At 36.5% G+C, this 12,329-nt stretch overlaps 1 protein-coding gene across 5 annotated transcripts in view; it reads left to right on the top strand.

Moving 5' to 3' along the window:
- CDKAL1 (CDKAL1 threonylcarbamoyladenosine tRNA methylthiotransferase) overlaps window positions 1-12,329 on the top strand; it is a 364,081-nt gene that overhangs the window by 275,124 nt on the left and 76,628 nt on the right. For all 5 annotated transcript variants that reach the window (XM_090136868.1, XM_031610103.2, XM_090136867.1 and 2 more), the window contains one exon: window positions 3,097-3,159. In XM_090136868.1, coding sequence (XP_089992994.1) covers window positions 3,097-3,159 — 63 coding nt within the window. The remainder of the gene's footprint in view (window positions 1-3,096; window positions 3,160-12,329) is intronic.

The raw sequence follows: 12,329 nt of genomic DNA, 5'->3' as shown, positions 1-12,329 counted from the left end.
TTTTATTTTATAATTGCGTGTTGAACACTGTCTGTCTTTTGAGAAGTGCTTGATTACTTACATGTATTTTAGTAATAAGCTTCATTTACAGTAGCTGTGTTTTTCTTGAGGAGGGCCATCCATCATGGCCTTGTGTAAAATATATGATTGTTCAGTATTAAACTCAGTCCTGCAAGTCCACTTTCATCTATTCTTTGTCAATCTTTTACATATTTCTGCAGCTAACAAGAAAAAGTATGTGTTGTATCTCCTGTATAATTTCACATTTTAAGAATGTATTGAAGCAGAGAAGTGAAAAAATGTCTGCACGATCATATACTTTATTTTCAATGATCAGTATGAAAAGGATGTTGGCTTAGTAGTGAGTAGAGAGACATAGGAGTCAAGCTGCATTAAGGAAAGTCATGGGAGATGCTTATCAATAGGCTCAAGCTAAAAGGAAGACAGAAAGTTTAGTGTCTGGAATAGTGCCTTAGAGGCAGAGAAAGAAGAACCTTATCTCCTTGCTTTCCTGTCATGTCTAGATGTGGAGAGGCCTGCTTTGATGCAGCTCTCGTGCTTTTCTCCTCTTGCAGGTGGGCTGGGAACCATGCCTTTTCTCCATTTAAAAAACTTGCAATTAATACTCTACTTGCAATTAATACTCTACTCTACTCTGCTGTAACTTACTGTTACAGCAGCTTAAACTCTGTGCTTGTTTCTTAATCTTTAAAAATGGTAAAAACACTTTCAAATGCTTTCTATTTGTTGGGTTTTTTTTATTAATAGATCCGAGTTGAGTGAACTCGGTGTTCTAGAAAGACACAAATTATCACTGGTCAACCTCAACTCTGTAATTAAAGCATCTTTGTCTTAATGTATCCAAAGTTCCTACAACACAGTCAAGTACCGTTTAGATTTAGGTGAACTAAGTATGCAGGACATCCTGTGACTTTTCTGGGAGTGTTTTTTCAAGGTATTTCTCCAGAAACTCCACTGCATGTTGCTCTTTTTCATAAATTTTCAGCATTTCCTCAATCAGGAACATTTAATTTCATAACCAACCAACCATACAAATGCAAAACTTCTACCTTCTGTGAGTGAGTGGTCTCCTAAAATACAAAAATGGAAGATGATGGTGAATGCTGTGTAACAGTGGGCATCTTCATTACGTGTAATGGCCAACAGAGTACTGTAATGGCACTGTAAATGGCAATTGGTCTCGTGTGTGAGGGTGAAGAATGAGGGTTTTCTGTCATAAATTATTTTTATTGATATTTACTAAAGGTACTTCAATGAAAGTATTCAAACTCGCTTTGTAGGCAGTCAAAATGGAAATGAGGGAAGTAGCCTTCAGCAAGAAAAAAGAAGAATTATACTTTATTTTCTGAATTTTGTTTTGGTGTTTTTCGTTTGTTTGTTTGTTTTCCTAGGAAGTTTAGTGGAGATCTCTAGATTCCTTGTTAAAGTACTTCTTGCATGATTATATATAAAATTAATTTTAAGTAAGTTTTAAATAATCATCTTGATGACTCTTCAATTTATTATGGCATTTCTCTAAATCTTTTCTATAGTATTGTAAGTACTGTTGCTGTGCAACAAGGATTGAAGTCATTGCAGGGTGGAAATGGAATTTGAGTTGTACTACCTGAGCCTTTCGTTAGAGTGTTTTTATTCCTTTGAAAATAAAACAGGTATTAATAGGGATTAGAGGGCCAAGGTTCCTCTTTTTTTTGGCATATTAGGTCTCTGAGAAATCCTATACCATCAAAAATGTCTTTATTAATATTGCTTTGTTAAAGTTGCTTGGTAATCTCACAGAAACAAAGCTGGTTAGGTGTATGAGGTGTGCTGTATTACTGTGGTAGAATTGTCTATAAGAGAAGCAACCCTTCATCCTGGAAACAAAATTCAGCACTCTTCTTCAAATAGGGGTAATTATTTTGACTCTTTAGTGGCCAAAACTGAAACAGAGTTAGTGACTTCACAGAAGTAGTAATATTAGTTTGATACTTTGAAGTTGGAATTATGCAGTTGTCTTAAATTTGTACTAGTAACTGAAGTTATAGCCTGTACAACTAAGTGCATCTGAACATTTGATAGAAAATAAAAATGTATGGAAAGAAAATACGTAGTCGAAAATTACGAAATTGTCCCGTAGTTTCCCAAAGTGCTGTTATTCAGCTATTTAGTTAACAGCATGCTGGAAACACGACCAGATCCTGCCAGTCAGTTGGAAAACTGCTTTCGCTGAACGCTTGCTAAAACAAAACAACAGGACAGACTGCAAGCAAAGAGTTCTTGTCTCCTCTTTCCAGTTTCCAACGTGGAATGCTCTGCCTTCCAGAGCTATTAATTTTGACATAATGAAACTCTGAACTTACATGTGACTCATCCCTGTATTCAAGATGAAGAGTGTTGTGTTTTTTTCCTTTTCCCATGCCCCTCTCTATGGAATGCAGATGAGATTTCTGTTTAACATCTGCTGAAATCACTGAAAGGTCTTTCACTGATTTCAGTAGAAACTGGATTAAGCAGGTTTTGTCTTTGAACTTTGTCCTTAACAGAAAGAACCTCTTTCCCTTTGACTTGGCATTTAATGGCATGCTACCTATTAATTTTCAACAGTCAAGGCAATGAGAGTATTAGCATCAAAAGAGATAGAAAAATAATATATGATTTGCCTTTAAACCGCCTTCCTTTAAATTCAATCTGCTGAAAAGCAAGAGTGCAAGTAAACACTAGAATAGCAGACAGGTCTTTGCAAGATTGGGGCCTGATCTTCAAAGTTTATCTGTATTCTAAAACTTTATTTATGTTTTATTGTTCAGAAATTAAAACAAATACGAATTGTTTACACATTCCTCTAATGTTCTATATATTATTATTTATTTTTACGAAGGTTATGTTCTTATGTTCTTATGTTAATATCTATATTATTTTTTTTTCCTGTGATATTTAGTATCCTTGATCTGCATACACTACTCTTCATACTTACAGTTCCATTAACAAAGTGGGAATAGAATTTGTACCTGCATGCAACTTTTTAAATCCGTAGTTTCTTTCTTTTTCCTTTACTTCTTCTAATGGAGATTATTTATTAATATTACTTTTCAGAAAAAACAAAGAACAAAGGATCTGTCCCAGCTGTTTCATTCATACAATCCATATGATCATAAGGTAAGGAAAAATATGCTATCTACATTTGTTATTAAGAATAATTCCAAACATCCATGGTAGTTATATTTTATGTCTATGCAAAAATGAAAGAAAATTGAAAATTGAAGGCATTAGTGCATTCATGTTACTTAAATTGTGTTGTCAGATGAATGATTTTTTGTTTCTTCAAGCCAAGCTTGAAAAGCTGCATTTTCTGATTTCTGGAATCAGTAACTTGCTTTAACCTCTTAGAAGTGTAATTTATAGATTGTCAATAAATTGTACAAAGTGACCATGTGTGGTATCTGATTTCCTTCTTTTTTCTCTCTATTCAGAAGCTATGTTATTCCTGAATATGATACTTAGACTGTTGTGTCAATTAGGCCTAGAGATGTATGATACTAATGAATTATCTATTGATTCTGAAGCTATCACTGAAAGATGCTGTTTTGCTAACAGCCTCCTGGTTGTTTGGGAGAAAAGAAAAAGTAGTCGTCGTCACTATAATTTGATCCTTGTTTGTTAAGTCTGTGAACCCTGAAAGACTGGAACCATTGTTTGCTGCATCTTCTATCACAGGGGTAAGAAGGCAAGATCAGTTCCTAAAGCATTGTGCAGTGTGAAGTAAAAGAACTAAAGCTGTTATAAGGAGATTTTGGAGTACCAGGAGACACAGACAATAAAATCAGGTTGAAAGGCAGCCATTACAACATGTCTGTGATGCCAATAGTCGTAATGCTTTTGTGTAGACATTATGAGAAAGAATGCACTAAAGTTTGAAGAGAGAGTTAAGAAAACTTGTAAATATTTTCAAGGAGTTTGTCCAATCTTGGATCCATCTGTGGGCATGGCTTTTTAGGCGAGTGCACTCGATTCTTCAGCAATTTGTCAGCAGTATGACATCACTGTCTTTGCTTCTGTTTTGCAAAGCATGTGCCATTTTGTAAGTGTACGTGTGTATAGCATACAGTGGAAAAAAGAGCTGAGTTTTATATTTGGGGGAAGAAGATAGCAAAAGAGTGTATGTATGCACGTCTGTCTGTATGTATGAAGACATGCAAAGTGTGTGTATAGCTCTACAAACAGCTGTGAGAAATAAATACATTCTCTATATATCAGTGGATTAAATTCATCAGGCAGGCTGTTGCTACAAGAATTCCACAGGTACCACCTACTTTGGCATTTACAGTTTCAAAAAAAAAAAAAAAAGAAAAAGTTGTCAAACAGTAGATATTCTGCAATTTTATTAATTATATATCATTTCAAGTGAAATCCATCTGTTTGAAGTATTTTTTATAGATCATCTTTGATTGTCTGTGAGACCTAATAAAGCAAAAGTGAAGGACCTATGAAAATTGATAAATATGAAGCATAAAGGAAATTAGTGTGACAAGATTTTGAACAGGATTGTTATTTTTTTCAGTTGAAGCTTATTAAGTTATACGTAATAGTAAGAAAATAAATATCTAATAAGGAGAGGCAACCGATGATCCAGAAGCTTTGATATTCTTCTCCGTATTGAAATTCTCCTGTGTCAAACCCTTGTTATTCATAGAACAAGGAAATTCCATTATTCTTTTATTAGCACTTTCAATGGACCTTGGCCATTTGTAACTCCTGCTGCCTTCCTGCTCATATCCTTTGTGGCATTATATCAAAGTATCCTCAAATGATTTTGGCTTGAGTTGTGAAGACTTTTGCACTCTTTACAAATTAGTCATCAGGTAATGTGGAATTGAATATAAATGCTTGGATATATTCCCTTTTGATCTTTGTTTTAGGACATATAATAAATTATTAAAAATAGCCCAATTGTCTGATGAGTGGTTTTGATGCTCCCTTTTTTTTGCTGTTTCCAAAGCACGTTCCACATTTACATCTGAGAGCAAAAGGAAAAAAAAAGAAAAAAGCAGGACAAATGGAATCATAAAAACAACAAAATCCCAATTTTCCATTTGACAGGAAAGGTTTTCCTTCTGCTAACTGCTTCCTATTTGTGGTCGTCTGTCTCATTCCAGGCTTCTTGCTTTGTGCTCATTTTCACCTTAGTTGCCCACTTCACAATTGTTTCAGTCCAGGGAATGGCAGCAGTAATCAACATTAACAGTAATCAACATTAGCAGTAATCAACGTTAGTTGAAAATACAGACATTTCAAGTAGAGATCTGTTTTTTACTAGTTTTACCGAAATTCTGTTTATCTGATTAAATATCACACAAAGGACTGGATTTGGGGGGGGATTGTTATTTTGTAGATTATTTTCAATAAGAGTAAGGAGGATATTTTGCTTTATGAAAGTACTGGTGATCCAGAATCATGATGTGAATTACTGGCAGTACTGACTAACTTTTTTCTTGGTTGGTTAAAAGCTTTTTCTCTGAGTCCCGTTCTGGAGTAGAAAAGGGATAAACTTAAGGATAAGTTATGGCTTGGTTATAGTAGTTAAACCAGATGAAATAAAATGATTGAAACAGAATAGTCTAGCAAGCACTGATAGAATTTCATGCTTTTGTGATGGGGTATCACATAGGAAAGAGAAAAGCTAATCAGAAAAAAGTTCATTCTTCCAAGTTCATGCTTCACTCACTAAACCAGAAAATGATGTTTTGATGGAGTGACCACACTAACCTTACATTATGCTTGGTCAGAAGACTGATAGAGGTAGCAGCTATTTCGTGAAATTCTTCTTCAGTATATATTTGCCTTTATAGTGCAAGTTACTGTATCGTAATAGGCATTTTAAAGGTCTGTGGTTATGCATTCCCAGATGAAAAGCCAGGTCTTCTATCGAGAGGGAAAGCAAGCATTTTCTTTTCCTTCCATTTCTTCTGTGGAGTCTTGTCACATGCCTAGCTGAGGCCTCAATTAAGCAGCAAAGGAGCAGGATCGTTAAGTTGTTCCATGCCAAAGAGATGGAGATGTGGGAGAAAATCTGCACCTGCTGATAACTGAGGAAGAGTGGTTAAGTTCCTGCATTATTTACTTCATAAATGTGTGTACTTTACTTGCCTTTGTCATTGGCTAGATGAAGTAGAATAGCAAACCTCAAAATCTGCCTTTCAGTTGTGTTCTTATCCAGGAGGATTTGGCTCTGTTCTGTTCCACCCAGTGTCAGTGTGGTGTTACAGAGCTTGTGGTCCTCCAAAAACTGTGCCTTCCACAGAGCTCGTTGTAGCGTCAGTCTGGAATGGGTGGGAAATGTCTTGAACTCTTGATGTAAAACATACGAAAAGCTCCCTTTTCTTCTAAAATATATGCTTTCTAAAGCTAAATAATTATTTGGAAAGTGCTGATATATATCTTGGTTATTAAAAATCATTCCAGGTAGATGCTTGACATCTGTTCAATCTTATTTCAGGGTGTATAATAACACTGTATTCTGTGTGTAGACACTTATTCTGGAATACTTACTTTTTCCTGTGCTTATGTAGAGTAGAAATATCAACTTGCTTTCCTAAGAGTCATGTTCTGGCTGCTGTCTATTCTTCTAGTTATCAGTAGAACAGCTCTTCTGATAACATGTACAGTTTATCCTTGTCTAGCACAATCAGAAAGGTAAGATACAAATGAGACCCTCATAAAGTCTACCAACCATGGTTTAAGTGAATTAAATTTAAAAAAGAATTGTATGTGAGAAACATAACATATAATTCTTTTTTACCTTTAGCTGTTATCTGGCATGTTGTCTAATAGCTCGTTCAGTGAAAAGTTGTCCACACACAAGTAAGTCATTTCAACTGAACCTTTCTTGTGTGTATACTGAGAGCTTTCACACTGCACACCTCAAGAATTTTATTCTGTCTGCTATGGATGTTTAAATTCTATGGTATCTTCCAAATGGTGTTAGCCCTCTGAAACTTGGCCCTATTTTGATAGCAGGTTACTTGATCAACACAGCAGGTTTGAGGAGCTTGATACGAGCTTCAGGATCCAGTACATGGAAAGCATCCAAATTCACCATCAGAGACCCTAGTTCCTTTTTTCTTTCTGTTGAATGAGTAAGTATTCAGTCTAGCCCTGGAGCAGATGTTTAAAATGATAATCCTCAACTTCTGCTCTGCAGAACACTATTTATACTTAAAAAAACAAAATATAGCACAACTGCTGTTCAGTTTGTTGCTTTGCCCTCTTCAGAGGATAGTCTGGAATAGAGACCTCAGGACACATCCATCTTTGCACTAAGCTCCTGCAGTGAGAAGTCCCCCCTGAATTGTGCTTAAAACTCAACTCTGGATTTGTTTCTTTTTGCAGTCTGAATTTGTTGCCCAGGAATAGGACATGAGCTCTGAAAAAATAAGGTCATGCAATACATACAGTGCTTGAGGGCTATTAATGCATGCTCTGCATCCAACCAAATAAGAAATAGTCCATGTTAGTGTCATTTGAAAGGAGTCTTTTGAGAGAATTCTTTCCCTGCTAAAATTGCTCAGGATTAAAAAAAAATGACTCTTTCGGGAATGAGCTCTAATAGATGCAATGCTAATCAAATAATTGTAAAATTTTAAAGCTTCACACTTTAAAGTGTTCCATATTAATGTGTTACAGAAATGTTAAAACTAGAGCTAGAACTTCACAGACAATGCCTGTGTGATTGGCAAGTTATATGGACTATTGTATTGTGGCTCACAATTAAGTGACAAAAAAGCTTTCTCTTTTCTCTCTTTTTCTTTTTTTTCTTTTTTTGTGCTAGCTCTTAACCTGGTATACAATTTGGGCTGAGGTGGGAGCTGTCTCATATTCGCTGGGCTTTGGTAACTGTAGAAATGATCATAACTGGCTCAGGGAAGATTAGCATGAAGATGATGCAAACCTCGAAGGTGAGGTGTTACTGGCTGCTGTCCTTTACACATTTGCTGTGGGAATCGTTTTCAAGCAGTTATTTCAGTAGTGCATTAAGTCTTAAGTAACGTGATGTCAGCAGCCTGAAATCTGTGGTTGCAGGGCATCCTTTTCTTCTCCAGGGTTCTGTAGCTGCTCTGGAGAGCGCTGGCACTGGGAACCAGTGAAACTGACTTTGTCATGGTGTGCTGAAACAGGAGTGGGAAGTTAAGAGATCTTTTGAGACCGATTTCCCTGCTTGTGAAGTCCTTCCTTTTGTTTTTCTTTTGTGTTCGGGGAAGCACACAACTTCCCCTATCTGCATTCTTCACTAAGAAGTAAAATTGAATTTCTGATGCTCGCTGAAAGAAGCAAATCTAAATGCCTGATTCTTGGCTAACGTTCCAATGGCAGGCATCACTGTCTGCTCTAACTGCTTTGTTAACTGGATCCTGAGAGCTACTTCTGAAGATGTGTCTGCACTGTGGTGTGACTTGATTACATGAGAGGACGTGTAAATGGAAACGTTGGACAGCTTGTGGAGTTGCAGGTGTTGCTATGAGTGTAACTAATCGAAAGAAGCTAGTGAAAAATTACAGCACTGTTGTGGTATTAAACATATTCGGCTGATGAGATTTACTAGTTTCAGTAATCTTCGCTATTATCTCTTTGATAACTCCTTATTTCCCAGGCTTTGCTGTCTTCTGTTTCTTTATGGCTGACCATAGGTGACATTTCACTGACGCTGGTATCAGGAAGTTGTCTTGTTTCATCCAAAACTGCATTAACATCACACCGATGTTTGGTTGTTGCTGAGCAATGAAGAGAGTATCTGGGGCCAGGCCACTCAGTGAGGCAGAACCGATGGTGTGGCAGCGGAGGTGGGGTGAGGCCAGGACAATGCCTGAGTTAGAGCAGGGGTTGTTCTGTACCCCAGGACACCAGGCAGAGGGCTGCTGTGGTGAGACCTTGTGGTGCTGGCAGCCGTCAGGCAGTGATATTGTTGTTGTGCATCGAGTGGCAAGTCATTGCATTGCAGCTATATATCTTGTCATTGTTGCTCTTCTGCTCCCGTTTTCCTCTTCTTAGTAAATAGCTTTTGTCTCAGTCCATGAGCTCTATTTTGTTTCCAGTTCACTCCATCATCCCACCTGGGGGCAGGGGTTAGTGGACAGACAGCTGCATGGTGCTGAGCTGCTGCTGGGGCAAACCTCAACAGAAGTGTTAGCAGCTGGCAAATTGCAGAAAACCAGGTTGAGGTGCTTTTAGTAGTATGGGGACTGGCAATTTCACAACTGCTAAGAAAACATGAGCAATTCTTGGCAATTTTTTAAGCAAGAGAGAAAGAAATTTGTTCTGAGATTTTTCAGGTAATGACTTGGGTATATGATTCTGAAAAATAACAAAAAGCCTTTTAAACTACTATCCATTTATTTGAAAAACAGCATTATACTTAATCATAAGGCAACTGTGAGTTTGCAGAGACTGTGATACAAGCCACAGTCTGAATTTCCTAAAGCAGGTGCTTTGAGTTGTTCTTCTGTGATATGAAAATACTTTCTAGATTATTGCTGAAAAGAAACAGAGCCTTTTGCTATCTCCTGCCTCAAGATAGGTTGTAGTTTTCATGTGATAGCTGAGATGGCAGATTCAACCACGTTTTATGGAAATATTCTTATTGTAACCTGCATCCATTCTTCTCTTATCCCGTTCCTCATGCTTAGAACTGCTTTTTGGAGGAGATTGCATAAAGCTGTTTTGTGCTCTTGATAGGATGTAAGGCTTCAAAGTAGACTGCTGAAAGAGAAAAGCAATTCCTATTTGGAAGAGTAGTGCAGTGGCCTTGTGCTAATGGCATACTTGAACATTACTTCATGATAGTGAAGAAAATCTAATGGCCTGAAAAGCTGCTATTTTTTTTTTTTTTTACCTTAACTCTTAGCTGTATTGAAGTTTATGCAATCTGTAACACAAAGAAAACTAATATGTAGACAGCTTAGAAATAGCTGTTCAAATACCAGGAATTGTTTTAGGGGTTTGGGAATAGAAACAAAAAAAAAAAAAAGGCAGTGAGATGAAAGGGCTTACTTCTCATTGAATAGGCTGTATAGAAAAAGATGTATCTGCTGTCTTAATTCTGTAGCTGAAACACTGAGATAAAAGACATGCAATCTCTTTTGAGGTGTATCATGCCTAAAAAGAAAAAGGAAATAAAAGCAGGTAGCACATATATGCTTAACACTGCAGTTAAAATTCTATTTGGTGCTATTAACTTCTTCTGTAATTCAACGTTTAAAGCATCAAACCCATCTGATACTAACTGAATTGTTTGGGATTGTTACCTCAGTTATCACTCAAAAGGGTAGCTTTTGCTTTTTTAGCTTAAATAAATGCCTCTATGTCTTTCTACAGTGTAATTAACAGTAGCTTGTAAATTCACATTTTCATTTGTAGGTAAAGGTAATGCTTTGTGATGAGGCATAGACTTAGATATTTAATGTTATCACAGATATTATTGAAATGTTTTTTATTAATGATCTTTGGAACAGTTAATGAAATACACTGATGACATCCACACATCCTCCCCATTTACTCCCATGTAAAAACATTCTGGAAAATGTGGGAAAGAGTAAAGGATAAAGGTAAAAGTGATCATAGAAAAAAACCAATGTCATGAAAAAATGTGACCTAAGTAAAATAATGTTTCAGAAGTTTCTAATATAAATTGCAGTTTGACAAGGGCAGTTAAATAGAGAAAACAAGTTCTGCACACATCATTTTGCACAGCACAGAAGTAAGTCTTTCTCCATATGGCTGTGGTTGTATCCAAGATATAGTCTTACTTTATGGACAATTGGTTAGATCAAAGTGACATTGACAAGTAGGAGAGACTGTGAAGAATAGCAACAAAACTAATTATTTGGGGTTTGTTATCCTAAGAGAAAAAAATAAATTAATACAGCTTTCATCTGTGGCAGTTGCACGAGATACATAGCACATATTTTTTCAATTGAATCATGAAAATGATGTCATTTACTTCACAGTTTTTCTCCCTGATAAAACATGCACATGCTAGTATAGCAGATTGCCTAAAATAAGCATTTTCTACCTCTAGAAGTACTGAATTATAAAGTGATGGACAAGGTTTATAGGGAATATGTAACCAATGGTCTGTGGCCATATGAAGCTCAGATCAAGTTTAAGTATCTTTCCTTCCCCTACTTCCTAACATCCCCTTTGACTTATATTTCTCCATCCCTGTGCAGTGTGCAGTGGATTAGATTTCTCAATTGTAAGACAAGGGGGAATGGTTTAAACTAAAAAAGAGATTTAGATTAGACATTAGGGAGAAATTTTTCACTCAGGGTGGTGAGGCACTGCAGCAGGGTGCCAAGAGAAGCACAATCCCTGGAGGTATTCGAGGCCAGGCTTGATGAGGCCCTGGGCAGCCTGATCTAGGGGGTGGCAGCCCTTTCCACAGCAGGTGGTTGGAATTAGATGGTCTTTAAGGTCCCTTCCAACCCAAGCCATTCTATGATTCTATTAATTATCTTTTACTTTTTCTCATTTTTCCCCCTCCTTCTTTTTTTCATTCTGCTACCGCTTCTCTCCCTAAAAAAATCTTTTTCTTTCATGCAGTCTACCTTTTTTTTCTTCCTGTTTCTTCCTACCTATTTTTGTTTAATATCTTCTTGATTTTTTATATTGTATTCTCTCTCCATTTACTTTCTATCATTTGCCCTTCCATCCATATCAACTGCTTTTCCGTTGCTGGTTTTTTGTCGGTGGTGTTTTTTTCTTAATATGTAACCCGGTATCTCTACAGATGTAATTTATGATGGTATTAAAATGAATGAGGGAATCAGTGTCACTTTTTGAAGAGGAAGTGCAGCACGTGTGCAGTAACCAACCCACAGGAACATGACAGTATTGTTGATAATGATGTTCTTCTCTCTTCAAAAATTTAAACTTTGGTGATGACTGAAATGTTCATATGACCAAGCCTTTCCAAGCTTGTTTGTTTTTAATTAATTACGTATGTGGAGACTCAAATTTGGGAACTTCCCTAATGAATGTGATAACTGACTTTACCTTCTGTCCACCAACTTTTTGCTGGAGGCAAAACTTGGTTTTGCTCATAAAATTATCGTAGACTGTTTGGGTACTTGATGAGTTACTTAACGTTCAAAGCATTACCCAGGCAGGCGTCAATGCTTTTATTTGGTCTATGATTGGTCTTTCTTGCATGGAGTGAGCATATTATGTTTACTCATCTTTTTTCTTACTTCTATTTAGCAACTTCTTTAAAAAAAAAAAAAAAATCACTGATGTAAAGCAGTGAGGCTGGCGTATATTGAATGACAATAAAATTG

The sequence above is a fragment of the Phasianus colchicus genome, chromosome 3 (assembly GCF_987193195.1).
Source record: "Phasianus colchicus chromosome 3, bPhaCol1.hap1.1, whole genome shotgun sequence".
Taxonomy (NCBI): domain Eukaryota; kingdom Metazoa; phylum Chordata; class Aves; order Galliformes; family Phasianidae; genus Phasianus; species Phasianus colchicus.
This window is presented reverse-complemented; position numbering and strand designations above follow the sequence as displayed.